This window comes from Equus przewalskii, chromosome 15, assembly GCF_037783145.1.
Source record: "Equus przewalskii isolate Varuska chromosome 15, EquPr2, whole genome shotgun sequence".
NCBI classification, from domain to species: domain Eukaryota; kingdom Metazoa; phylum Chordata; class Mammalia; order Perissodactyla; family Equidae; genus Equus; species Equus przewalskii.
The window spans coordinates 36,767,990-36,795,261 of record NC_091845.1 but is presented as its reverse complement, the minus strand read 5'-3'; the positions used below and the strand labels follow the sequence as shown (position 1 = coordinate 36,795,261).

General features: G+C 49.1%; 3 protein-coding genes across 38 annotated transcripts in view; 2 read left to right on the top strand and 1 right to left on the bottom strand.

The window, feature by feature from the left end:
- Positions 1-1,825, top strand: part of DNAH1 (dynein axonemal heavy chain 1) — a 78,006-nt gene extending 76,181 nt beyond the window's left edge. For 5 of the 10 annotated variants that reach the window (XM_070575064.1, XM_070575061.1, XM_070575060.1 and 2 more), the window contains 2 exons: positions 174-1,126; positions 1,660-1,825. In XM_070575064.1, coding sequence (XP_070431165.1) covers positions 174-1,126; positions 1,660-1,781 — 1,075 coding nt within the window. In that variant the 3' untranslated portion in view covers positions 1,782-1,825. The remainder of the gene's footprint in view (positions 1-173; positions 1,127-1,659) is intronic. The other 5 variants (XR_011526940.1, XM_070575067.1, XM_070575066.1 and 2 more) reach the window with 3 other exon arrangements.
- Positions 1,826-2,361: 536 nt separating this feature from the next.
- Positions 2,362-11,986, bottom strand: BAP1 (BRCA1 associated deubiquitinase 1). Of its 2 annotated transcripts, XM_008513105.2 has the most exons (17): positions 11,557-11,897; positions 11,428-11,457; positions 11,264-11,318; positions 9,896-10,028; positions 9,418-9,537; positions 8,903-8,964; positions 8,677-8,819; positions 8,330-8,408; positions 7,756-7,879; positions 7,322-7,469; positions 6,657-6,841; positions 6,026-6,159; positions 4,989-5,467; positions 4,719-4,870; positions 4,178-4,270; positions 3,977-4,049; positions 2,362-3,756 (listed from the first exon to the last, which is right to left on the bottom strand). In XM_008513105.2, exons 1-17 carry the CDS (start codon positions 11,591-11,593, stop codon positions 3,623-3,625), a joined length of 2,181 nt encoding a protein of 726 aa, XP_008511327.1. In that variant the 5' UTR covers positions 11,594-11,897; the 3' UTR covers positions 2,362-3,622. The 2 variants fall into 2 exon arrangements, with proteins under 2 accessions (XP_008511327.1, XP_070431173.1); XM_070575072.1 differs by lacking the exon at positions 4,178-4,270 and having other exon boundaries at positions 3,977-4,126; positions 11,557-11,986.
- On the top strand, positions 11,732-27,272 carry PHF7 (PHD finger protein 7). Of its 26 annotated transcripts, none has more exons than XM_070575109.1 (12): positions 11,732-11,811; positions 12,428-12,652; positions 13,865-13,977; positions 14,712-14,764; positions 15,168-15,259; positions 20,006-20,107; positions 20,482-20,606; positions 21,069-21,228; positions 21,804-21,910; positions 22,384-22,500; positions 23,170-23,294; positions 23,500-24,076. In XM_070575109.1, the coding sequence occupies exons 3-12, from the start codon at positions 13,934-13,936 to the stop codon at positions 23,502-23,504; spliced, it is 930 nt and encodes a 309-aa protein (XP_070431210.1). In that variant the 5' UTR covers positions 11,732-11,811; positions 12,428-12,652; positions 13,865-13,933; the 3' UTR covers positions 23,505-24,076. The 26 variants fall into 26 exon arrangements, with proteins under 26 accessions (XP_070431210.1, XP_070431212.1, XP_070431202.1 ...); XM_070575111.1 differs by having other exon boundaries at positions 11,749-11,811; positions 12,428-12,730; XM_070575101.1 differs by lacking the exon at positions 23,500-24,076 and adding an exon at positions 26,412-27,272 and having other exon boundaries at positions 11,771-11,811.

The window sequence follows — 27,272 nt, the reverse complement described above, 5'->3', positions numbered from 1 at the left end:
TTACAGATGAGTAAACCAAGGCCTAAAAAGGTTAAGTGACCTGTCTGGGGTCACATATTTACTAAGGGCCAGAGCGGGGCTTGGCACCCAGGCTGCCCAACCCAGCTCTATGCTCTTAGCTCCTATGTTCCACCATTGTTTTTCTGTCCGTGGCCTACAACTGGGGAGTATAGATGCTGCCACATGGCCCTGGACCACTGCCTGCTTCCTTGCCACTGGCTCCATAGGTACAACCGGCTGCTGCAGGTGATCACACAGACACTGCGAGACCTGCTCAAGGCACTCAAGGGGCTGGTGGTGATGTCCTCACAGCTAGAGCTGATGGCTGCCAGCTTGTACAACAACACTGTGCCTGAGCTATGGAATGCCAAGGCCTACCCATCGCTCAAGCCACTGTCCTCATGGGTCATGGACCTGCTGCAGCGCCTGGACTTCCTGCAAGCCTGGATCCAAGGGGGCATCCCAGCTGTCTTCTGGATCAGTGGCTTCTTCTTCCCCCAGGCTTTCCTGACAGGCACGCTGCAGAACTTTGCCCGCAAGTCTATCATCTCCATTGACACCATCTCCTTCGATTTTAAGGTCTGGACACAGCCAAGGCCAGGTCAGGTGACAGTCTGGGGTACAGCCCAGGCAGGAGGGGCACTGAGGCCACAGCTGGCTGTCAATCAGGGGATCCCTGGGCAGGGGTTGGGGGGCAGGGAGAGCCAGGCTAGAAGAGGCGAGCCCCAGGAAAATCCAGAGGCAGGGCAGACTGCAGGCTACCAGCTAAAATGGCAGGTGAGAGATGGGCAGGCAGAGCTTTCAGGAGGGAGTTTGTGCTTCCTGACCCAAATTCTAACCCAGACTCTAGGTGTTTATGTGTATGGGGGCATGTCTGTGTGCCCACCACAGGTGATGCATGAGTCAGTATCAGAGCTCAAGAAAAGGCCCCAAGTGGGGTGCTACATCCATGGACTGTTCCTGGAAGGTGCCCGCTGGGACCCTGTAGCCTTCCAGCTGGCTGAGTCTCGGCCCAAGGAGCTATACACGGAGATGGCTGTCATCTGGCTTCTGCCGATCCCCAACCGCAAGATCCAGGACCAGGACTTCTACCTGTGCCCCATCTACAAGACACTAACTCGAGCTGGTACGGGGCCCAGGGTGGGCAGCCTATGCTACAGGTGGGGGCCTAGGACTGGGCCAGTCCAGGCCAGTTAGGCTGACCCAGGTTAGCTGAACAGGATGGCCAACAGAGGTCAGTCAGCACGCCTGAGACCAACTGGGCCAACAGCAGGCAGGGTAATGCCCAGAGGCTGAGCTAAGTCTAGGGGGAGTGACCCCTGAGCTCAGCAGCCTCTTTTCTCCTTCAGCCAACCCACCTTGGGTCCTGGGAGCCCCAGCCTGCCAATGTTGGCTCAGAGTGGGTAACTCCTGGGCCTGGGCTGGGTCCAACAGGGAATAAGCAGTGGCATCAATTCTCCCATTCCCATCCTCAATCATCAGTGCAGTAACCCTGGGCAAGCCTGAGCCTTGCTCACCAGGCAGGCTTCCTCCTGGGTCCGGGCCCCTCCTTGTCTCCAACTCAGTCTGTCAAGTCCCTTGCCTTTACCCTATCCCTACCCTGTCCCTGCTCTAGTTGTGGCAGACAACTCAACCCTCCCCCATTCTTGCCTGCTCCAGGAACACTCTCAACCACAGGCCACTCGACCAACTACATCATTGCTGTGGAGATCCCCACTGACCAGCCCCAGCGACACTGGATAAAGCGTGGTGTGGCCCTCATCTGTGCCCTGGACTATTAGACTCAGAAGGGCTGGGGCCATTAAAATTGAGTCTTTTGAGCAGACCAGCTGAGCCTTAGCTGCTTACATCAGGCCCCTTGTGTAGTATTCTGCCAGGGAATCAATGGGGTTGAGGGGCTGCAGGAATGTGGTTAGCAGCGGGGAGAGTGGCAGAGGTGGCAGCTTTGGCGTACTGGACCTGTCCAAATGCAACAAGGGAAGAGGGGTCAACCCACCAAGGTCCCAAGGCCCCTCCAGGGACAGTGCACCAGGCAGGACTAGAGGCAGCCCTGCCTCCTTAACCCAGAGCCCCAGCACCTCTCCAGGTTGCAAAGCCATCAGATGTCGTGAAAGCCATGGCATGGCCTTGTCCTTCCGAAGTGCACCTTGCATACAACTCTCCAGGTTCCACAGCCTACCCAAAGCCTCTCCTCAGCTCAGAACCCTCCCAAGGTCCTAAATCCCAGGCTGGGATCCCAAAAATCTGCCCCAGAAGGCTAGATGCCCAAGAATGCATACTTTTCACCTCTCTGATCATAGAGCCTTGGGCTGGGGTCTGGTTAGGTCCTCACAAGCCTCAGACCAGCAACCACAGTGGGGGTTCATTTTTTAGGAGAGTTTTATTCTTCCATTGATCCAATATTTACAGGGGCCGGAGGGGTCAGGCTTGCTCAACGCAGAGAGAGGCAGCTGCTATGCCTGCCAGCCATCCCCCATCTGCCCCTCTACCCTCCGGTCACTATGTACAGATAAGGGAACTGCTTGGATCACCTTCAAAGCCATCATCTGGCAGAGACCACGGGGCTATGTTTAAGGCCCAAGCTCCAGAGGCAGTGCTGGGTCCAGTACCCCTTGGCATCAGGCCCTCTGGGAACACAGGGCCTCCAACTTTTTGTCTTGGTCCTGCTGTCCCCCACCCTGAGTGCCTTGCAGAGGCTGAGGAAGCTGGTGTAGCAGGGAGAGCTGAGTGGTGCCAACTTCCTGCAAGCAACCCTGTCTCTGCTGTCCCTAAGAGGAGGAGAAACATGGTAATACTGAGGGGCTGGGCAGAGGCTCCTCTGAGCCCTAGGCTCCAGGCACAGAGCCCAGGAGCCCAAGGCAGGCCCACTGCTAGGGCCACAACACTGAAGGCAGAGCCCCAGAGCCTTTCCACAGAGCAGAGTCTTGACAAGCCTGGCTAGAGCCATGAAAGGAGTTTACAGGCCACCAAACAGCTGAAACACTTCTCTGTGCTCGTCCCACCCTCACTGGGACACTCCACTCTCAGTCCAGCCCAGCAGCCAGGTCCCTGAGTTTGGAGATCTCCCGGGAGGAATGAAGAGTAGACCTGGCTTCTTTACAACAGGGATGACTGGGGCGGGGCTAGAGCAGCAGGGCCCTGTGCCCACCTAGGCCCGTGCTGTGACCCTGCAGTCGTGACCCAAGCATCATGCAGGGACCTGGGCCCACCAGGATGACAGCTGTTAGGAGAGAATGCAGAGTCAGGAAGCCTGCTATGACAACACAGTGGTGGCAAGATGGGTTAGAGCCCAGAAAAATAGATGTCTCTGTAGGCAAAATATATATTCTGCTGCCCAGGCAGAAAGGCCAGGTCCTGCCACTCCACAGCCGGCTGTGGAGGAAGCTGCAGCACCTTGCTGTGCCCCAGCTCCAGGTGCTGCTTCCTGAGCACTAGGGGGCTGACCTGCCCTGTCAGGCCCCGGGGCACAGTGCAGGGAATCCTGGCCTAGCTCCCACTCCCAGGTTTAGGCTCTCTGGCTGGAACTATTCAGTAATACTGGGAAGGGGGGAGTGGGGCAGGGAAGGGGCCCCTGGGAGGGCCATGCGGCAAGAGCGGGCTGCAGAATCAGGGCCAGGAGTCTTCACTGGCGCTTGGCCTTGTAGGGGCGCGAGCGTTTCCGCCGGTCAGGCTTCCGCTGCTTGTGGAGCCGGCCAATGCTGACCCCTTGGCGCCGCCGCACCGAGATGTTCTGCTCCACCAGGTTGGCCAGCATGCCTGTGCAGAGGCAGAGGCCCTTGAATAGGTGGCTGGATGCCCAGCAGCCACCCGCTCAATCGGTCACAACCTTGGGCCAGAAGGTGAGGCTCTCATGGCCCTCATTAAGCCCCACAGTCTTCTCAAGCTCCAGTTAACACCTAACAGAGGGGGAACCCAAGGGAAGGAGAAGGTCCTCAGCAGGGCATGCCAGGTAAGATGCATCAGTGAGTCCCCTCACCTTCCTGAGCCAGCATAGAGATGAAGGTGCAGATGAACTCATCGTAGTTGTGGGTCCTTCTCTGGTCATCAATCTGTGGAAGAGAAGGATGAGGGCACTGCAGCCCATCTCCCCAGAGCAGCCACTAGCTGACGTCAGGAGGCCACACCTCTGTGAAGACAGTCAGGGGCAGAGGACCAGGCAGCTGGAAAGATGACCCACCTTGAACTTCTTCCTCTTCTCTACCTCTTCCTTGAGGCAGGCTTCATAGTTTGCAATCTCAGCCTCCACACACTTCAGCAATGCCAGCAGCTCCTGCCAAAACCCAGCATTGCACCATGAGGGGGGACTGGCCAGCACCAAAGCCCCACTACCAGGAGGCAGCTAGAGGCAAGGATAAGCAGCCAGAGTCCATGGAGTCTACCAAGGCCCCTGCCATGACCCAACCCAGACAGGTTTCCTGGCTTCAGACACGGACCTTTACACCAGAATTTTTTTTTTTTTTTTTTTGAGGTTTAAAGTGGAGTAATTTTTTTTTTTTTTTAATGTTATGATAGATTACAACCTTGTGAGATTTCAGTTGTACATTTTTGTTAGTCATGTTGTGGGTACACCACTTGCCCCTTTGTGCCCTCCCCCCACCCCCCCTTTCCCTGGTAAACACCGTACACCAGAATTTTAATCAAGTACCCAGTACCTGGGCAGCAGTGCCCCAGGCCCTACCCCTGCCAGGATAAGAAGAGAAAGCTGCAGAAGGGCTCACCTTGGGTGAGTACTTCTCTCCACTCAAGGGTTCGCCAGGCCTGACCAGTCCAGGCTTCTCTCTGCCATCCACGGCTTCCAGCACTTCTTTCTCCTCTGGGCTGCTGGACCCCTGGCTTGGTCTGATGGAAGGTGAGGAACCCTTCCCACCCTCTGGGAAGAGAAGGCATGAGAAGACCCATCAGAATGCAGGACATTTGGTGGTCACTTGGCCACCTCCCTCCTTCCTTCTCGGTACACCAAGTGGCCATTGAGCCGGCCCAAGGCCCACCTGTCAGTGCCAGGGGACTCAGCACACCGTCCTCAGCCAGGTGCAGTAGACCTGTGCTGATAACAGGACCCAGGTCGCGTACAGCACGATTGTAGCGTATGCAGTCAACACGCAACAGGCTGTCTTCCTCTCCAAAAAGCACCTTGGAGATGTGGGAGGTGACAGGGCTGGAGGGCCGCGTTGGGTTCGCCGAGCGGATGGGTGAGCGCAGCGGCGAGTTGAAAGCGCTGCCAATCTCGGAGGCTGTGTCTGTGCTCTCATTGCTGGGGGTAGGCGAAGGCTGTGAGTGCGTGGGCATCGCCACAGCCGGACTCCCGGCCCCACTGCTTGTCTTGATGGACAGAGGAATCGAGAGGTCTTTCTGGGATTCTTTGAGCTTCTCGGCCAAGACATTGATGGTGTTGGGCTGCAGCACTGACAGTTGCCCATCCCCGGAGCTGCTCAATGGCCCTGGCTTCCCTGGCCCCTTTCGCTTGTACCTGTGGGGCCCAAGGAGATGTGAGCCAAGGGAATGGGCCAGGTGACCACACCCAGCAGTGCCCAGAATGGCCTGAACATATCCTGGCCTCCAGGGGCTGACCCTGCAGCTCCTCATACTCAGTCCAGCAGCCTGACTGGCCATACCAAGCTTTGCACTCTGTGCTCTGACAGCTGCAGCTAGGTGTCCTCAAAGGACACCTTCTCTATTCCAGCTGCCTCACTTCTGGTCTTTTGCCAATGCTGTGTCTTCCAGCAAAGCTACTCCCCACCCCATCTCCATCATCCTGCTTCATCCAATCCTTCAAGGCCTAACTGAAAGGCCAGCCCCCAACAGGACATGCCTTGATGTCTGGTTAAATGTGCTCAGCCCTCACCCAAGCCCTCCACAAACTTCTTGGGACCTGGGGTTAGCTCCTTCATGCCAGCCTCCCCCAGGGCCCTGCATTCAGCAAGTACTCAGCATTACTTGCTGAAAGGCATTCTCAGACACAGGCTGGAACAGTCAAGATAGGTTCTACAGCACTCAGAGCCTCCAGTCTTACAGAACTGGGGCTGACCTGATGGCGGAGTTGGTGTTCTGCACATCGTCGTCCTCGTCATCCTCATAGTCATCCTCATCATCTGAGTACTGCTGGGGTGGGCGGACTGGAACTCGGCTGCGGCCCACACCTGCTGCCAGGTCTTCCTCCTCCTGAGGCAGAGACCCAGGGCAGCCATGAGCAGGGGCCAGTCAGCCCAGGCTGGGCACAGCACTCACAGCCAGAAAGAAAGCCAACATGGCTTCCCAGGTCCAGTCCACTAAACTCCTCCACATGTCCTAGACCCCACCCTTGGCTCCTGGGGAGACTGCCGCCCACTCATACTACTTGCCTATGCAGGGCTTCTAAGAGAAACAGAGTGCCCTGAAACACATCTTTATTTTGCCAGTAGAACCCAACGCATAGAGTTGTGCCAAGAAATATGCTCTAAATATTAAGCCCCACAGCCGTGTGAGTGAATTTCAAGTCAGAGGAGCTCTGCCTCCCTAAGCCCCTGCCATTGGGGAGGGCTTCTGAATATCAGACAGAGGAACCTGGCCACCTAGGCCTGGGTGGAGGCTGAACACCAAGGAACCACCGGAGGAAACTGCCTGTTGCAGCCTCTGAAGAGAATCCCGGAGGGAATCCTGCAAGAGCACTCCGAGCTTACCTGCATAGGAGACTTGGCATAGTTGTGATTGTCCAGAAAGGCCGGCAGTCGCTGGACAATGGGAGTGGGGGTGGGGGGCACCCCATTGAGGCTGCTCCCTGGAGGCTTCACCACCAGCTTGGGTTTGCTGGGAGGGCTGTGGGTCGGGGCTTGTGGGCATGAACCAGCCACCTCTTCCACACCATCTGAGAGGGAAAGGAACACAAGAAGGACCTTAGCCAGATCCTCAGGAAAAGCTGTTCCCAGCCCATTGTGTCCTGTGACAGTACAGATCAAGCTCCCTTCCCAGAGGACAGTTGAGCCAGCTGGTGGGATGGGACTCAGCAAGCTCTATGTCATAGGCCCACAGCAAGACCAGAGAAGGACGAGATGGAAAAAGAGAGAGGCAAGAAGAAAAAAGCCTCTAGAGAAAACCAGAAAGGGAGTATACATTACAGACAAGGCTCAGGAGCCTGTGGTAAGGGCAGCCTTTGACAGGTCCCTTTCTTTAGGGAAGGAGTGCTCTCCCTCCATGTTCCAAGGGGAGAGGGCTGCAGGACCAGGCTGCAGATCTCCTGTAGGAGCCTCTGAACCACTGCCCAAAAGACTTGCTCTGCTTGGTCCTCCCAGATCAAGTTATGAAGGGGTGGTTCTGAGGCCATGAGAGGCCCCAAGACCTCCAGTACCTGTGTGGGTGCTCTCAGAGGCTGCTGAGGCCCTGCCTGCCTCCAGCGCCATGGGGGACTTGCCACTGGCTGGTTTGGACTCCTCAGGCAGCTGTGACTCTTGAGACTTGTGGGTCTGAATCAGCTCTGGCTGTGTTACCCTAATCAGCTGAAAACAGAATCCAAGGCTCAGAGGAGTGAAGGCAGACCCCAGCCACTACCTTGAACAGCTACTCACTCACAGGGAAACACAACAGCCAAATCTCCTTTTAGAAGCTATTCTCCCTCCCTACGCCACGTCCCACCTTTCCCACAAAGGAAACAAAGGAAAGGAGTGGTTAGTTGAAGCCCAGATCCACACTAGAGAGTGATCTGGGAATCAGAGACAGATGCCCCAGTGTGGGGAAGGAGGGGATGACTGGGCTGGGCAGGGACCAGACAGGAGAGGTACTCACCTGCTGCAGGGCCTCCAGTACTGTCTGACGGTTCACCTTCAGCACGTGCAGCCTGGCTTCGTACTTGATCCTGCGGTCGGGCACCACCGCCATCAGGTTGAAGCGGATGTCATGGTAGGGCTCCCTGCAGTCACAGCCGCAGCCGTGAGAGCAGCTCCCGCCTGGGCCCCGCCATCAGGTTGAGGCAGATATCCTGGCAGGGCTCCCCGAAGTCACACCTGCAGCCACAGGTACAGGCCCCACCCCAACAGGCGGGCAGCAGCTGGCCATGCACGCCAGGCACTGGAGCTGGTGCCTTCCAATGAGCTGTGTTGAGGGGCCTGTCAGGATGTGAGCCAGCACACCACCACCCAGGGCTCCACCAAGGCCTTCCCCTCCCCAGCCTATCCCGAAGCAGGCCACAGGCAGCCTGGGTGGCAAATAGGGCAAGGAGTTGGGAGCCCAAGATCAAAGCCTGATCTTGCCTTGTGGCCTTGCACAAATCACCTGGCTTCTCTCCACCTTGGTTCCCTTTCCTGTGTCCCTCCCAATGGGGGCACAGCTCCAGACAGTAGGGCAGACACAGGGCCCTTACCCTGCAGTGGCGAGGCCGATACGCTCCATGATGACCCGCCGGGCCTTGTCTGTCCACTCCTCATCCTCCCCCCAGGGCCCTAGGGAAGACCAAGACGAGGAGTCAGCAAGTGGGAAGCCCTGAGTTTGGGTAGGCCAGGAGTGGGAAGGAGGATGGAGAGCAGTTGAGCCAGGGAAGGGAGTCAGGGGCTAGTCAGCAATGTAGTGCATAGTACCATCCAGCCAGAGCCAAATGTCCTCAATACCTACCCCCCTGCCGCTGGGTCCCAAGCACCTCGGGACCCTGAGCCCCAGCTCCCTAGAAGGTAGGTAGAGAAACCCAACGGGCCCCCAGCTCAGAGTGCCTACCATGGTCAATGGGGTAGACCTTCAGCCCATCCAGCTCAAAAAGTCGGCCTGTGATAGGCACATAGCTGACAAAGTGGAAAGCTTCCATGGTCCGCACTGCACTAAGGCCATTCTGCTTCTCGGGGAGGTGGCGTGGCTCAGGCCTGGGAAAGGACACAGTCAGGGCCCAGAATGGAACAACCCTTCCTCGCCCCCACACCCATCAGCTCCCAGAGCTCCCACACACCTGGCATGGCTATTATGTGCCTTGGCCAACTCCGGGGCATTGCCAATCGCATATCCTTTGCTCTAGAGGGAAGAAAATAAGGCCACATGAGAACAACTTCTCAGATGGGCCTCTGGGTGGGAAATAAAGCTCAAAAGAGCAGGAACCTGAATAAGCACAGGTGAACTCTCCTGAAGGACTAATGGGGGCAGAAGAGAGCTCTGGAGCGCCAAAAATGTGGGTTCTACCGGCCTTGCACAGTAATCAGTGGACAGTGAGGAGCACACTGCCTGATAGAAAAAGTCCTGACAAAGAAAGTCCTAACATTAAGGAATGTTCTTTCCCTCTCTAGGTGTGACAATTATGCCTAAAACCAATTGCCTTACACAATTAAAGGGTCAAATGTAATGTAAATGATTATTTGAAAAGGAAAAAGCCTCGTAGTGGTCAGATGCCATGTGGTGGCATTACCAGTGGCCCTGGTGGCTGGATCTGCCCACCCAGCTGTGAGCCAGGCTTAAGGCACTGTGGCCTACCTCAGGGCTGAAGCCTTTGGTGAAGTCCTTCATGCGACTCAGGGTGGGTCCCAGGTCCACATTGCTGCAGTTCAGGAGCACACTCAGCAGAGCATGAGTGGCACAAGAGTTGGGGATCAGCTGTGAAACCAAGAACAGTCACCCATACACTGCATCCCTTACCCCAAGCCCACACTCATCTGGGATGGGCACCCAGAGAAGGAGAGTCATATCTGAACAAAAACCCTCATCAGCACCCAACATTTGTTCATTCAAGTAAATACCCACTAAGTGTCTGGGGACACAGAGAGTGGACTCAGCTTTAAAGATACTCCCTTTTCTAATGAATAAGAGTTCAGTTCCTTCTGCTGAGGAGCTTTTATAACCACCACCGGTGGTATCTGCCTATGTCCTCCTCCTGTCTTCCTCCACTTCCACTTCCCAAGCAAAGAAAATGGCAACATCCCACCCTCCCCACAGAACACAGAGCCCAGCAGACCTGATGGGCAAAGAACATGTTATTCACAATATCGTCATCAATCACTGATGTATCATCCACCAAGGTAGAGACCTTGCGACGAGACCGGCGCTCTTCGATCCATTTGAACAGGAAGATGAATCCATACACAGGGCTGGGGAAAGTAAGGGGTAGAGCTAGACCAGTCAAGTGGGGGAAGGCAATCAGCATCCCCTTTCTTACTCCCTCTATTCCCTTGTACTGTGTTACCGCTTAAGTGCCCTTCCCATGATCCCACTTCTCCCTTGGCTTCTTCCCAACACTGTCTAAAGTGGCCCTGAGCCCTCACACCCCAGAAGCCGGCCACAGGCAGCTCAAGCATCAGGTTCTGGCTGTGGTGCTCTAGGAACCCACCCAGTGTCTTTATGAAATCTATGGTTCTAGGACAAGAGAAGAAAAGCTGGAACCGATGGCCCAGAAATGGGTAAGAACAGAAGGTAAGGTGAGAACAAAAACTCTGATGAGGAATTTAAACACCAGTTCTCAGTTGTGAAGCCCAAAGCCTGGGCCCCAGTGCAGCCAGGGAAGCAAATGAACACCCATATCGGTCCCTTCTTTCCTGGGAAATCAAAGTAGACTTCTCAGTTCAGTCACTGACACCTCTATTCTGCAGCACCACCAAGACAAGACCCTAAATGGACCAGCCCCATGGCCAAGTAGTTAAGTTCGCGTGCTCCATTCAGCGGCCCAGGGTTTCACCAGTTCGGATCCTGGGCGTGGACCTAGCACAACTCATCAGGCCATGCTGAGGCAGTGTCCCACATAGCACAACCAGAAGGACCAACAACTAGAATATACAACTATGTTTTTGGGGGCTTTGGGGAGAAGAAGAGAGGGAAAAAAGAAGATTGGCAACAGATGTTAGCTCAGCGCTACTCTTAAAAAAAAAAAAAGACCCTAAAGCCCAAGAGGAGCCTTGTCAGATGCCACACAACAACCAATCAATAAAAGACCCTTGTAGAGGGATTAAAGCCACTGGAACACGAGCACATTAAAGCAATAATTAATAAATTACAGCTGCACAAAAGGCACTGTGTGATCTAGGTCATGAGGAGGGGCTGGTTTCCTGCTCCAAGACCAGAAAAGGCAGCTGAACTGTATTCCAAAGGATGGTGTGGATTGGTATTGGGGGGAAGAAGCTACTACACAAAAGGAAGTGCCGAGGGAAGAGTGGGAGAAACAAAACCATGAGCTTGATCAGGAGGGCACCCAAAGGGGAGGGATGGTTCCTTATATGAGATTTTACATCTTGGGGTTCCTGATACTGCCTCTCTTGAGAGGCACTCTTCCCCGGGCCCCTCCCTAGCCGCTGGAGGTGTTAAGGAGAGGACTTGCCGCCAAGTTACTCACCCCTGACATTTGCTCTGAAGGTCATAGATCTCCTCCACCTGCACCCCTTTGACACCTGCGATCAGGGAAGGAAAGAAGTCGGGAAGGGCCGCCCCTGACCGTGGAGCGAGGGCGCGGGAGTGGGCCCCCACAGCCCGGATCCGGTGGGTAGGAGAGGCTCTTACCGAAATCTTCCACCAGGAGGGTGAAGAGTCCTGTGGGGGGACCACAAGAGGAGCGGGTCGTGGTCAGGCAAGCACGTCCCGGGCTCACCCGGCCTCCCCAGCCCCCAGCCCGCCTCGTCCCCTCCTCACCAGGGTCGCTCTCCAGCTCCAGCCAGCCCTTATTCATCTTCCCGCGGGGCGGCCCCTCAGCGCCATGTCCAGGCCCTCCCGACCCACAGCCGCCCCCGCCGGGAGCCCCCGCTGCCCCCGGGGCCCCTAGGCCCACACACAGACAACGGGCCCCGTGGCGTCACTCGCCCGCGCCAGCGGCACTACGTCAGCACGGCGCGACGGCCTCCGCCCCGCCTCTGGGCCCGTCTTCCGCGAGCTCGACTCCAGATGCCGGTGCGCTCGCGCAGGCGGGCGGAGCGAGAAGGGGCGGGGCGAGAGCGGAGTTGGGCGCTGGTGGCGCGAGAGGGAAGGGCGGGGCGAGAGCGTTGTTGGGCCCAGGTGGCGCGAGCGGAAGGGGCGGGCGCGCGGCCGTTAGCGGTCTTGCTCTGTCAACGGTCAGCGTCGCCTTGGTGCCCGCGGCCGCAGTGTCCCTATGTCGCAGTCCGCGTGACCTGGCCCCGGTTTGCGCGCTCGCCCCCTTCGCTGGCGTAGTCACCGCGCGGGGCGGCCGCCCGTGAGGTAGCTCCCACGGCTTGTGACGACGAACAAAGCTCCGGGACAGCGGTGCCCTCGGCGACAGCTGGGCAGACGGCCCCGGCCGGGAGCGGCGGCTGGTGCGCTACCGTGAGGAGCGAGCGGCGGTGGCGACCTCCGGCCCGGCCCCGCAGCAGCCGCCCGGCAAGCGCGACATGAGCCTGGTCTGGCATCCGTGGAATGCTCCTTGAGCCCCTTCTCCTACTGTTACCTCCGAGGGACGGTTGTCGCCACACTGACACGTATTTTCCAGATAAATCACTCCTTATTCTTGCGGCTGCGGGGCCGACCACTCATTTATTTTTAATTTTTTCAGCCGGCTTTTGCCCAGCGCTTATCCAGCGAAACAACTTGGTAACCGTTTCAAGGGAGCGTCCGCTCGGTTAGGGAATCTCGGCCGGAGCAGCCTGTGGAAGCCCGCGTTCGCAGCGCCCCCTGAGCTGCCTTGAAGAGTGTTGCGTCTTCCTGCAACGACCAGTGTGCGCAAAATCCCGCTCAAGGAACGTCTTGGTCCAGCGATGCAAAGAGCTGAAGTCTCAAGGTTTTTCTCTATTGCTAGATGGTCGGGGTTCCCCAAGAGCTCGGAACCGCTCGGTAGTCAGCTAAAGTGGATCCTCAGGTGCACGCCCTCCTCTCTCCTCTTCCAGCCTGTCCAAGTGCTTTGGTTGAGTAAGAAGCCATCCAGTGTCATTACTTCTGCAAGTGCAGCTCATGGGTTAGGAGAGGAGACGGAGCAAACACAAAGGAAGGCAGGGCGGTGTCGCCTTAGTTTTCTGAACAGCTGATGGCCTTAATAGTTGTATGCACACAGTAGTTGACAGTCCCTCCAGCTGTGCTCCGAGGACGTGGTTGCTGGAGTGTGTGACCCTGGAGGGACGTGGTTCACTCAGCTCTCCTAAGAAATGCTGTCCTTTCCCCGGGCTAGACTCAGTCGTCCCTTCATAGGAGTGGATCTTCTTTTGTCCCCCTTCACTTTCAGGGAGTTCCTCCTTAACCAGTGGAAAGTGTAAATTTGTAGTCTGCTGACACTGGCGAGGAGTGGCAGGGTGTCTTCTCCACTTTCAGGCATTTTACTCTTAGCTCAGATCTAGTCCGAGGTTGAGAACAGGCCTAGCCTCAATGGCCGTCTGAGCCGGGTGGAAAGAAGTGATAGGAGCCAAGGGGTGATTTGTCAGTGTTATCACTTGTCTCTCACTAGAGGGAGTTCTTGCTTTAGGCAGCCAAAACTCCACAGGCTCCTTGTCCTAGGAAAGAGCTATCTAATCTAGCTTTTCTGGGTAGAATCATGGCACCCATACTTGGGGGCAAAAGGAGCCATTTTTCCTGAGTGCTACCTCATGCATTTAGTAGGCACATAGAAAACAAAGGAGCATCTAGCCAGTTCAAATAATGGTTCCAAGTTCTTATACTGCTGTGTGATAGCAGGAACTCTGACCTTGGGCAAGTGCCTCTGTGACCTCTCTGTGCCTCAGTCTCCTCATCTTGAAAATGGGGATAAAATGATACCTACTGCATGGGGTTTTTGTGAGTTAACACATACAAAATACTTAAAAGAGTTCTTGATCCAATATAAGTTATTAAATATAATTATTATAATTAGTAATTATTTAATAATAATCAAATAATTGTTGATACCGAGTGGGCCCCTTTTATTCTGTCACAGGGATCGGAGGTGAAGTGCACTGTTGCTTTGACCCCATGGAACTTGATAACCAAATATAGAATTAAATTGCTGACTTGTTTATATTTATAGCTGGAAGAGCCCGTATTGTCCTCAAAATAGTGCAGAAGAATTCAATTTAGAACAGAAAGGCAGCAACGAATGAAGACTATAAAAGAAAAGAAGAAGGAATGTCAAAGACTGAGGTAGAGTAGGTAACATAAGGGAATTTGGCAGAAATCATCCAATGGCCTGTGGTATATGCTGCACTTTTTGCCCACTTGGCATGGTCTTGGGGGCTAGGGTTGGGTATGGTGGAAGGACACACCAATGGTCCCTTGGAAGCTGCTCAGTAACCTATCCTCCCAGGGCTGTCCCTAGTAGCAAAGTCCTGGCTCTGGAGCCCTACTGGCTAGATTCATATCCTGGCTCTAACACTTGCTAACTAGGTGACCTGGGACAGGTTACTTCATTTCTTTATGCCTCAGTTTCCTCATCTGAAAAATATGCATGTTAATAGCACCCACTTTTTAGAGCATTCTGTAGACTCATTGAGCTAATACATGTAAAGAGCCAAGAATATTGCCTAGCAATAGGAATTCTTAATCAATTTTAGTATCATTTTGTTATGCTTTGTGAACGTGGTACCCCCGAGATTCAGAGTAGGTGGCAGAAGAAACAGTAAAAGAGTAAAAGGGGGTTTGTTCTTGCATTCATTCACTCAACACAGGCACTAAGGAACAGGAAGGTGGTTGACACAATTCAGTGGGTGTGTTTTGTGGTTTCAAAACATATGAAATAGAAAAGGAAACTGATGTGTTAGCCTTTAGATATTTTGATCCTTCATCAGACCCATGGATGGCATTTTGAGAGAAATGTTACAAGAGGTGTCAACAGGATCCTCAAAGACCACCTTGTACTTCTTCCATCTTTTGTATAGAAAATCTGCCAAGACAAGGAGGGTAACCCAGAGGAAACCGCCTTCAGGGCCTGGTAAGAAAGACTGGAGGTTCTGTTCAGCCATTGCTTCCCAGCCTCAGCAAAGGCCACCTGTGTAGGGCAGCAAACTTGCTCCTCTCCCTGTCAATCCTACTTCCTTCTCAGATTCTCTAAGATCCTAAAGAGCTCAGGCTTCATAATTTTTAAATGTCAACAGCCAAAGTTCAAGAAATAAGTTAATTAAAGCCACTTGAGACAAGAGTATATGAAGTGAGCAGTTGCAGCCAACTCCTTCAAATGCGGCCAAAATTGTATAAAGGCCTAACTGATACCAAATAACACTTCACCCCAACCTCCCTCCTCGTCAAAATTACCCTCTTCCCGATAATCTCCTCCTCCTTGTGCTTAGAGAGATGGTTATACTCCCAAAATGAATTTTTAACGTTCTCTCTTCCAGTTTGCCTGTTATGCCTTCGAGAACCTGGGGATCCTGAAAAATTAGGGGAGTTTCTTCAGAAAGGCGATCTCAGCATGCATTACTTCTGTCTTGTGAGTATGAGACCCCCTTTCCTTTCAGTATCTTAGGGCTTTTGCTATACAGTCTGTTCCCTGTTTTTGCATCCAGCCTTAGATCCATAGCCCTGTTTTTTTGGTTTTCTTAATAGCTACCCATTTCTTTTAAAATATAATTTTTTAGTAGTAGTATATGTACCTAGTATAAAATCCTGACAGTATAAAGTATGTACAATAAAAAGTCTCTTCTCAAAACAGTATTCCGAGTCCTTCTCCTTCTCCCCAGGCTCAAATGCTCTCAACAGTCCTTGCAGTTACTTTTTCCCCAGTGTTCTTTTTTGTTCGGTATAATTTGCATACTATAGAATGCACCCATTTTAAGTGTACAGTTTGATGAGTTTTGATAAACTCATATCATGAGATACAATGTATAATCCCATGAAATCACTTCCCCAATCAAAATAAATACTTCCATCACCCCAGAAAGTTCCCTCTTGCACTCTTTCAGTCAGTCCCCTCAGAGATAATCATAGTGCTGATCTATAGATTACTCTTGCGTGCTTTGTACTTCATATAAATGAAATCATACAGTTTGCACTCTTTTGTATCTGGCTTCTTTCACTCAACACAGTGTTTTGGAGATTCATCTATGTTGTAGCATGTTTTGGTAGCTTGTGCCTTTTTATTGCCTAGTAGTATTCTGTTGTATGAATGTATTATAATTTGCTTATTTATCTACCTGTTGCTGGACATTTGAATTGTTTCCATTTTGGGGCTATTCTCAATAAAGCTGCTATCAACATTAATCTATAAGTCTTTTTGTGAACACGTGTTTTCACTTCTCTTGGGCAAATGCCTGAGTGGAATTATTGGTTGTATGCTAACTATATGTTTAACTTTATGTGAAGTTGCCAAATCACTTTCCAAAGTGGTTGTACCAGTTTATACTCCCACTAGCAATTTATGAGAGTTCCAGTTGCACAATATTCTTGCCAAAACTTGATATTGTCAATCTTTTTAATTTCAGCTGTTCTGCTAGGTGTGTATTGGTGTCTCATGTGGTTTTAATTTGTATTTCTCTGATGGATTAAAATGTTGAGCTTCTTTCCATGTACTTATTGGCCATTCGCATATTTTCTTTTGTGAAGTCTCTATACGAATATTTTGTCCGTTTTAAAAATTGGGTTGTTTTGTCTTATTGAGTTGTAAGAGTTCTTTATATATTCTAGATACATATCCTTTTTCAGATATGTGTATTGTGACTGTTTTCTCCCAGTCTGTGACTTGCCTTTTCCTTTTTTTAATGATGTCTTTTAAAGAACAAAAGTGTTTAATTTTGATGAAGTCCAGTTTATCAATTTTTTCTTTTATAGTTAAAGCTTGTTTGTGTGTAGGAAATCTTTACCTACCCATTGAATTACCTCTGTGCCTTTGTCAAAATCAGTTGACTATATATCTGTGGATCTAGATGAACTATTTTATGTCAGTGATTTGTGCATTGATCCTTACACAAATACCACACTGTCTTGATTATTGTGACTGTATAGTGTCTTGAAGTTAAGTATTTTAAGTTCTGCAGTCTTTTCCAAGATTGTTTCGTTGTTTTGGTTAACAGGTTCTTTCCTTTTCCATATAAATTTTATATTTAGCTTGTCAATTTTTCTTTAAAAAAAAAGTCTCTTGGGTGGGACCGGCCCGGTGGCACAGCGGTTAAGTTCGCACATTCCGCTTCTCAGCGGGCTGGGGTTCAAGGGTTCAGATTCTGGGTGCAGACATGGCACCACTTGGCAAAAGCCATGCTGTGGCAGGTGTCCCACGTATAAAGTAGAGGAAGATGGGCATGGATGTTAGCTCAGGGCCAGTCTTCCTCAGCAAAAAGAGGAGGATTGACAGTAGTTAGCTCAGGGCTAATCTTTCTCAAAAAAAAAAAAAGTCTGTTGGGATTATGATTGGGACTGCATTGAATTTATAGATCAGTTTGGGAAGAATTGACAAATAATCTTGAATCTTCCAATCCATGAATGTGATATATTTCCCCATTTATTTAGGTCTTTTAAAATTTATCTTAACAATACTTTTTTGTTGAAGAAGTCTTGAACATCTTTTGTTAAATGTATTCCTAAATATTTTGTGGTTTTTATGCTATTATAAATGGTAGTTTAAATTTTTATTTTCAAGTTTGTTGCTGGTATATAGAAATGTAGTTTATTTTTGTACATCGATTTTGTATCCTGCAATCTTGTTAAATTTGCTTATTAATAAAGTTCAGTAGCTGTTTTTATTTTTTTGTAAATGCCTTAGGATTTCTTGTGCATACAATCATGTCATGTGTGAATAAAGACAGTTTTACTTCTTCTCTTCCAATCTTTATGTCATTTAATTCTTCTTGCCTTATTGTACTAACTAGCTAGGCCCTTCTATTCTAGTTGAATAGAAGTTATGTGAGCGAATATCCTTGTCTTGTTTCCAATAGCAGAGGACAGCATCCAATTTTCACCATTAAAATATGATGTTAGCTGTAGGTTTTTCATAGATGCTTTTCATCAGATTGAAGAAGTTCTCTTTTATTTCTGGTTTGCTGAAGGTATCATAAATGTATGTTGTATTCTGTTGGATGCTTTTTCTGCATGTATTGAGATGATTATGATTTTTCTCCTTTATTTTGTTAATCTGCTTTGTTACATCGATTGAATTCTTAAATGTTAAACTAACCTTGCATTTCTAGTGTAAACCCTGCTTGGTCATGATGTATTATCCTTTTTATATGGTGCTGGATTCAATGTGTTAATATTGTGTTTCCTTTTTAAACCTACGCTCGTGAGAGAGATTAGTCTGTGATTTTCCACTCTTATAAGTCCTTTCTGGTTTTGGTGTCAAATCTTGTTTAATTTCAGTGCATTTACAAGCACATACATTTTCAACATAAAAATAAACATACTATACACAGTGTTTTGTATTTTGCTTTTTTTACCTCATATACTTATGGAGATCTTTCCATATAGAACGTATTGATCTAGTTTTTTCTTTTTAGTAGCTAATTGGTATTCCATGGTATGAGTCTGCCAAAAAGTATTAAAACAAACCCCTATTAAAGGACATTTAGATTGTTTCTAATCTTTGTTGATTTTTTTTTTTAAGATTCACACCTGAGCTAACAATGTTACCAATCTTTTTTTTTTCTGCTTTTTCTCCCCAAATCCCCCCAGTATATAGTTGTATATTTTTTATTTAGTAGTGAGTCCTTCTAGTTGTGGCATGTAGGACGCTGCCTCAACATGGCCTGATGAGCGGTGCCATGTCCACACCTAGTATCCGAACTGGTGAAACCCTGGGCTGCCAAAGTGGAGCGCGTGAACTTAACCACTCTGCCATGGGGCCGGCCCCTCACTATTGATTTTTCTGTTTATATAAAAAATATATGCTTATTGTAGAAAACATTAGTATTACTTATAAATAAAACAAATCACTCATGTAGTCCTAAATCCCTGAGATATAATTAGTGATAAAATAGATATGTTTAAGCCTAATTGGGAACATACAGCTATAATCCAAGGTCATCTAGCTAATTTAGTCTAACATCTAACATCTAATCAAGTCATCTAACTTTGTAAGGTCACTTTTTCTATAACATTAAAATAAAATAGTCTGAGGGCCAGTCTGGTGGCATAGTGGTTAAGTTTGCACACTCCGCTTTGGCAGCCCAGGGTTCACAGGTTTGGATCCCAGGTGCAGACATAACACACCACTCATCAAACCATGCTGTGGCAGTGTCCCACATCCAAAAGAGAGGAAGATTGGCACAGATGTTAGCTCAGGGCCAATCTTCCTCACCAAAAAATAAAGTAAAATAAGCTGAGTCCCCATTACACATTACATGCAATTACTGCAGGAAATCCAGCACCCTCCCCAATATTTTTGGAAGATTCTTGGGGTGGGGCTGGGTGCTGATATTCTTCCAATGTAGTACACACATGTTGTTTATGGGTATGTAACAGTGTAGCTTCTTTTTCCTTGATTTCCCATTCTAGACTCTGCTTTGGGGGCTTTTCAGAAACAAAAAGCCCTTTAAGGTGTGTTTTTAGAGAAAAGTTCAATTCTTCCCCTTCCCCCATGAGGCAGAATGACTGTAGTCAGGAGATAAGCCTTGTTTCCCTTCCTGTAGAGAATACACTCTGAAAAGAGTATTTATTCTGTACTGAAGGGCAGTACAGCGGGAAGGGTAAGAGTATGGGTTCTGTGGGCCTGAATGTGAATGCTGGTTCTACTGCCTCCTTGCTGTGTGACCCTAGCCATGTCACTTACTGCTCTACACCTCAGTAGCCTGTGTAAGATGAGGATCACAATAGCATCTGTATTACAGGGTTGTGAGCATAAAATGAGTCCATACAGGGAGTGTTTCCCCCAAGTGCTCAGCATCCAAAAGCAGTCCTCAGTAAATGAGAGACAGTGTAGCATAAAGGCAGGTCAGAACCTAAGGTCTGGAGTTCTGTAGTCGTGAGCAAGTCACATAATCTCTCCTATAAAATGGAGATGTTAATAGTACCTACCCCTTAAGGTTGTTATGTGGATTAAATGAGTAAATATTTGAAAAGCCCCTAGAGCACCCAATACATAGTTAATGCTCTGTAAGCCTTTGTTAAGTAAATTACCCTGTAAATGCATATATATTCCACCACACTATTTCTTAGCTCTCTCACCCTGTCATTCTCCTCACCCCACTGCACTGTTTGACTGATCATCAATGTTGACAGCCTGGTTCTGCTGCCCTCCTCCCACCCCCAGATCCTATCTAGCAAGCTGCCTCAGAGGGCCCAGTCCAACAGAGGTTTCTATGGATTTCTGCCTGAAGACATCAAAAAGGAGGCAGCCCGGGCTTCTATGAAGGTTAGAATCCCCTGAAATGTGGGCCTTGGAGTAGGCCTCTTCTCTTACCTGTCTCATCATCTCTGTTTCTGTTCTTTTCCCCAGTTGGTATTTTAGAAGTCAAAGGACTCTTGGATTTCCCAGCTGGTCCTTCTCCTAAGTTCTAGGCTTCTCTGGGGTGTAGCATCCTAAGTGAGAGAGGGAGCAATATCCTGGGAAAACAAAAAAGAATTCAGTGCTGCTTGAAGCTCAGCTTCAGGGTGCCCCAGAGCTATCAGGTTCACTGAGGAAAGGGAATGGCTGTTGCTTCACAGAATTTCCATTCCATAGCCTGATGTGCTGTAGAATGTCCATCTGTCTTTCTTGGGCCCCTGAGCCTGGGATCTCATTTGCAGACCTGCTTTGTGTGCAAGAAAAAGGGAGCTGCCATCAACTGCCAGAAGGATCACTGCATCAGAAACTTCCATCTTCCTTGTGGCCAAGAAAGGGGTTGCCTTTCACAATTTTTTGGAGAGTACAAGTGAGTGATGAAGGGGAAAAGTCGGGCTGCTCTTTTGCAATTTGGTATTAATTAGCCACAAAGGAAAGCAGAGTCCGGTTCTCACGGGCCTGTTTTGATTCACCAGTGAATCTGTCCCTCCATTCAATAATGAGAAACAGTGTCTTGACTTGGAGATTTCATGGGGGTTACTTCTTGCTTCCCATCCCCTTCTTAAATTACAAACAGCTGGGGTTCTTAGCTGCTCAGAACTAAGCGGGGCTTTCACGAAGGGAGGCTGTGGAGCCAGTCTCCAGAGCTTTCCTGAGTAAGAGAGCAGCTGTGAGAAGGCATGTGGCTGTTCTTCACCCTGCTCCCCCTCCTCTCTGTGAGTGTGGAGGTTCACTGGGCGTTGCCTGAGTGGCCGCTGCTCTTCCTAGACCAGGTAGCTGGAAAACTGTGTCAATGAGAAACCAGAAACCAAGTCTGTTTACTCTGACACAGATCATTTTGTGGAAAACATCGCCCAACACAGGACATCCAACGGGGGAATGTAGGGGAGGAAAGCTGCGTCTTGTGCTGTGAAAACTTATCCCAAGCAACTGTTGAAAATATCCAGAGCCCGTGTTGTAGTCAGACTATCTACCACCGCAAGTGCATACAGGTGGGGCTTTCTCTGCCCTGGGGACCTTCCACAATTGGCCCAGTTCAGAGCACCCTGGGAATACTCAGGCAAGCCCTGGCTTCTGCACTCCATGCTGGAGGCCTGTGTGCAAGGCTGGTTCCAGGCAATCAGAGGGAAGTCAGCCCAGTCTCTGGTCCTTCTTGACCTATAGGACCTCCATGATAATATTTAGACCGAGCAAAATCCTCAGGATGGCCAGAGCAAATGAACTTATCCTAGAATAAGTCAAGTAACCTGAAAATCAGCCTTGCTTCCTGGGATGGAAGGAAAGGGAAACATGTATCCAGCTACCTGACCCCTACTGGGTCAGCACTGCCGTGCCTCATGGCCAGAGATTACAGCTGAGGCACTCCTGGGAGCTCTCTTAAGCTTTTGGTTCCTGGTCTAACACCTGGATTTGTAGCCCTCACCCTAGCCCACCCAAACTTCTTCTCCTGTAACCCCCAGTTAAGCTCTCTTAGCAACATCCTCTTTGTGAGATGAGGGTGGGGGTGGAAAGGTGATCAAAGATAGTGTTTTTACAAACACAAAGCTCTTCCATGTTTCTCTTACAGAAATATGCCCACACATCAGCAAAGCATTTCTTCAAATGTCCGCAGTGTAACAATCGAGAAGAGTTTCCTCAAGAAATGCTAAGAATGGGAATTCATATTCCAGACAGGTAGTGGAAACGCTAAGACAGGAAGTGAGCCAGGGAGTGGGTTGGCTAGATTTCTAGAGAGGAGGTGAGTGTGAGAATAGGTCAGAGAATGAAGCAGCCGCCCAGGCATTGACATACAGTGAAGAGGGAAGGGGTGGAGGGAGAGTTTTTCAATTATCAAAGAAAGGGAGGGGGAAAAAAGTGAAGGTGGGGGGATAGGCATGTTTCTGAAAAGGGTGCTTTGGGGGTCAGAATTCCCTGGGGGTTGGGTTCTTGAGTTCCAGTGTGGAACTAAGGAACCCCCGCATTCTACTCTCCTACTTCAACCCTCTCCCACTGCCAGGCTGCTCGTCCAGCCTTGTTGAAAGTACTCAGGCAGCCTGTTGACCTCTTGTGCTGTGCTACCTTGAGTTCTTCCTACTTCCTCCCAAGTGAACAAAGGTTTCACCAACCAATTATGTTTTCCTTACTCACTGTTTCTTCTCCCACTGCAGAGATGCTGCCTGGGAACTCGAGCCAGGGGCTTTCTCGGAGTTGTATCAGCGTTATCAGCATTGTGATGCCCCCATCTGTCTGTATGAACAAGGCAGAGACAGCTTTGAGGATGAAGGGTAGGGAAAGGCTCCTAGCTAGAAAGATCTCTCATCAGTGCCATCTCAGAGTCAGACCTTAGCACAGTTATTAGGAGCAAGAAATTCACTTTTGTCTGCAGACCTCAGGGTGAACACAATTACTAAGTCCCGCTCTTGACCAGCCCAGGACTCATTCATGTGCAAGTGAACAGGTCTCCCTGCAGGGTCTGCTTCTCCTTGTGCCCAGGGGAGAGACACCCCGGGCCAGTTCCTTTCCAAATCTACCTTTCGAGTGTGTACCTGACTGTGGGGTCCTGGGACAGCCACACATCCATCCTGGGTAAAATGTACAGTAAAAAATGCCTGGGAAGGGCCGGCCTGGCGGCGCAGCAGTTAAGTTTGCACATTCCACTTCTCGGTGGCCCAGGGTTCGCCAGTTCAGATCCTGGGTTCGGACATGGCACGACTTGGCAAAAGCCATGCTGTGGTAGGCGTCTCATGTATAAAATAGAGGAAGATGGGCATGGATGTTAGCTCAGGGCCAGTCTTGCTCAGCAAAAAGAGGAAGATTGGCAGTAGTTAGCTCAGGGCTAATCTTCCTCAAAAAAAAAGCCTGGGAAACCCTCAGCAAAGGCCTGGCCAGTAGCAAACATCCAGAGAGTGGTAGTTATATTTGTCCCCACAACCCTTCCTTGGCTCTTCCTGTAGGAGGTGGTGCCTCATTCTGTGTGCTACGTGCGGATCCCATGGAACTCATAGGGACTGCTCCTCTCTTAGATCCAACAGTAAAAAATGGGAGTGTGAGGAGTGTGCATCTTCTGCAGAAGCCACAGGTGGGACTGGAGGGAACTGGGCAGGGAGGGCCAGGGCGGGGGGGACTTGTGGTTCCTGGAAAAGGAGAAGGGCATGCCCCCAGATGGGGACTTTTAGTTGGTGCCTTTAGTTTGGAAAGGAAAGTGGCTAGGAAGGGGCTTATGGACCTGCACCTGGGAGAGACAGAGGGTTGAGTTGTCCTCTCCCACCTTTCTTCCACCGCAGACTAAACACCTGAAAACTCAGGTGACAGCCTCTGCTGCAGCAGCACCTTGCACTCCGGGGGGCATTTCTGCAGAGACACTAGCCTGGAAGAGAATCTGAGCCCTTCTTGGACTGATTGGCCAGGACCTTCCATATTAGAAACACCGGAATCCTCTGGTGGCAGGAGGGGCCACTCCTGGCGGTCCAAGGGTGTCAAAATCACTAATTGCTGCAAAAAATCCAAGTAACAGCTTCTGAGTAGCCTTGCCAAGAACATTTGGGTATGAAGCTGTGCTCCTCCATCGGGTCTGGAGGAGGGAGTGCTTTGGGACTGGGAGACAAGGAAAGGGGCCAACAGTGAGACTATGAACCAAAGAAAGAAAAGTCTCAGGGGAGCGTGAGGACACAGCAGAGTCCAGACGCCAACCACAGAACGTGTTTATGGTATGAGAGCACCTCTGCTCTTTCTGTCTGATTCCCAGAGGGCCCTTTTTTCCTTTCTTCTTTTACCGAGATTCTTCCACCTTAATCTGATTCTCATATGCCTCTTCCTACTTCACTCATGCTTGTCATTATGCAAATAAAGGTTTTCTCTCCATTAGTGTCTCCTTATAAATTCACTCGGGAATTTATCTAGCATACTAAGGAATCTGGAGGGTAGAGTAAGGGCATAGGAAAACTCACCCTTCTAATCTATAAAATTCAGTGAATTAAATGTAGAACTTTCAACTTAGAACATCGACATGTTGCTTTGGAGGGAAGCAGTTTGCAGGGAAGCTGACTTTACAGAGACAGAGAGTTCATCATTGTGCAAATAAACACGAAGGTTCTCACCAGGGAGGTGAGCCAGCAAAGGAATCCACACTGGACTGAGAATAGGTCACTGTTACAAAACTTAGGGCCCTGGACTCAAACAGGCCAGGGACTGCCATGCTCACAAGGAGCAGAAAGGCCTCCACTCACTCCAGGCAGTATGGTCTTCAGCTCGAGTAAAGGCACACCTCCACTCAAACCCTCACTGCCTAGTGGCTCGGGTATTTCCATCTCAGGTAAGGGAACCAAGCCAGGGCAGTCACGTTAAGAAGGCATCTAGGATGGGAAGCTGGTGGAAGGTCTTGGGAGAAATTGAGTAGAACCGATCTCACATTTGTTTGCTTTTAATGGTTATGTGGGATTTGGATTAGTGGGAGAAATTCAAGACCGTTGCCAGATACAGAGTTCTCAGGGTCTCCCTGAGTCATTATCGCTAATGGTGGAGGACAGGGTTCTCAGTTCAAATGTTGCTGATCCATGGAGACTTACATCCGAGGTATGCACAGTGATCACCTTCAGATTTCACTAGATTCACTTGGAATCACAGGGGGAGGAGGGGATTTGTGTCTTTTTCTTATTATCAAAGTATATAGGCAAAGTAACATAGACTTTAAGATGTCTTAAGAAGTACTAAAAGGATTATAATGAAAAATATTCTCTTGACTCACCCTTCCCTACCCTGAGTCCTATTCCCTAAAGGCAACTACTTTCTAGTTTTAAAGCTATTTCTTAGTTTATTAATCTTAGACATTGTTGACTTCCTATTGTTACATAAAGATCTACCATCTTTAAAACCTTCCCATTTTCATTCTCTCTGCTTTTCTAATTGCATCACAATTTTTGTTAAATTAACCTTCGGTGTTTACATTATTATGACTATGTAAATGCTGTTTACTACTGAGTCAGGCAGTACACTATGATTATTTTTCCTCTCCTATACATAGTCTTTTTCCTGAAATGAATACCTGCCTCTTTTTTATTTGCTCAATTTGCTATGCAACTATGGCTACGTCTTCCAAATGTTCCATATGGTCAATTCCCTCAAAATACAGTTTTCTTCATAGGCCAGACATCAAATCACTACCAGTTGCACTTCTTTTCTGGAAGACCGCCCAGAGCCTGCCCCTTCTTATCTGGCTGTTCACTAGGCCTACTGCACAGCTGTCACCCCAGGGCTCCCCACGACTATGCTTTTTTCTTCGTTTCCTCTCCCATAGTTTGATGACTTACTGCTGTCCTTCTTAACCTGGGCATCCAAGGACACTTTGTCAGAGCTCTGCTAGTGACAAGAGAGTTTTTAAATTGTGGATTTTAATTTAATATTTTTCCTATCCTAAAGACTCAACTCTTGCAGTGATGATTCACAACTGAAAGACACTTCCAAGATTAAGACTTTAGTTTCTTAATCTAGGGTTTCTATAACTTAGGTCACCAGGCATATTCTCAGACATGTTGGGTAGTATCTTTTCCTTTAAAAAGAGTCCATTAGTATACTACTCAAAGGTGAGAAACACCATCTTAACTGAAAGTAATGGTCTCTTAATAGTGCCCTCTGGACTCCAGCTGCAGTCAGTGGGAGGTGGAGCTTGTGGTGAGGGTGGGGAATAGGGGGTGCTTTTTGTCACCCAGACATTCATCAGCCCAACCTCTGTGAGCAGTTGGCCTCATAGATACCTAGCAGAACAGTGCACACGTGTGTGCACATGTGCGTGCACGTGTACACACACACACGCACACCCCTATCAACTATTTCTTAATCTTTGTAACTTTCCTCTCCATTGATGTTAATAGCCAACCCCATTCTTGTAGGCTGGAAAATCCACCTTTGAAATGTTCAATTCTTCATCTGGGCGTAATCAGTCATTCTCCACTAAATAACTGGGCTTTTTTCTTAAGTAAACCTTTAATTTAGTATAGTTTTAGATTTACAGAAAAATTGTGAAGGTGATACAGGGAGTCCCCATATATCCAAACCCAGTTTCCTCCATTAGTAACATCTTACATTAATATGGTACATTTGTCACAATTAATGAACCAATATGGATACATTATTATTAACTAAAGGCCATGCTTTATTCAGATTGCCTTAGTTTTTACCTCATGTCTTTTTTCTATTCTAGGATCGCATCCAGGATACCACATTGCATTGAGTCGTCATGTCTCCTTAGGTTCCTCTTGGCTGTAACAGTTTGTCAGATTTTCCTTGTTTTTGATGACCTTGACAGTTTTGAGGAGTACTGGTCAGGTATTTTGTAGAGTGCCATTCAAATGGGATTTTTCTGATGTTTTTCTCATGATTAGACTAGGGTTATGGGTTTCGGGGAGGAAGACCACATAGATAAAGTGCCATTTTCATTGTATCATATTGAAGTTACATACTATCAGCATGACATCTCTGTTGATGTTGATCTTGATCATCTGGCCAAGGTAGTGTCTGTCAGGTTTTTCCACTGTAAAGTTACTCCTTTCCCCCCTTTCCATACTGTACCTTTTAGAAGGAGGTTACTCTGTGTATCCCACAATTAATGAGTAGGGATTTATGCCCCCTCCCTCCTTGAGGACAGAGTATCTACTTAAATTATTTGGAATTCTGTGTGGGAAATTTACCTATTCTCTCCCACTTACTTATTTTTTCAATCATTTATTTATATCAGTATGGACTCATGGATATGTATAGTATACTTTGGGTTATAATCCAATACTACTTTATTTTCTTGCTCAAATTCTTCTGGTTTTGGGCGTTGGGAGCTCTTGTGTTCTTTTCACATACCCCTATTATTGTGTGTTTTGTTTCATTTTTTGAACATGTCTTTACTTTTTGGCACTATAAGATGCCCCAGGCTCATCTTGCATATTTAAAATACCTGTTTTCACAAATGACATGTCTATTAGAATTAATTACTGTTTTATAGCTTAGGACCTAGAACAGATAGTTCACTTGGGGAGGGTAGAAATAGATCTTAAATAAAAATTACCCAAAG

Bases quoted from the DNA above. Each gene is read 5' to 3' on its own strand.
- BAP1 (XM_070575072.1), bottom strand. From the start codon at position 11,593: ATGAATAAGGGCTGGCTGGAGCTGGAGAGCGACCCTG. The intron at 10,029-11,263 runs GTGAGTAACTTG...TACTTTCCCCAG, and splicing joins CTTCAGAGCAAATGTCAGGG to CCCTGTGTATGGATTCATCT. The intron at 5,468-6,025 runs GTCAGCCCCAGT...TGGGCCCCACAG, and splicing joins AACACCAACTCCGCCATCAG to GTACAAGCGAAAGGGGCCAG.
- PHF7 (XM_070575096.1), top strand. From the start codon at position 12,630: ATGCAAAGAGCTGAAGTCTCAAGGTTTTTCTCTATTGCTAGATGGTCG. The intron at 15,260-20,005 runs GTGAGTATGAGA...TCCCACCCCCAG, and splicing joins GCATGCATTACTTCTGTCTT to ATCCTATCTAGCAAGCTGCC. The intron at 20,108-20,481 runs GTTAGAATCCCC...TCTCATTTGCAG, and splicing joins CAGCCCGGGCTTCTATGAAG to ACCTGCTTTGTGTGCAAGAA.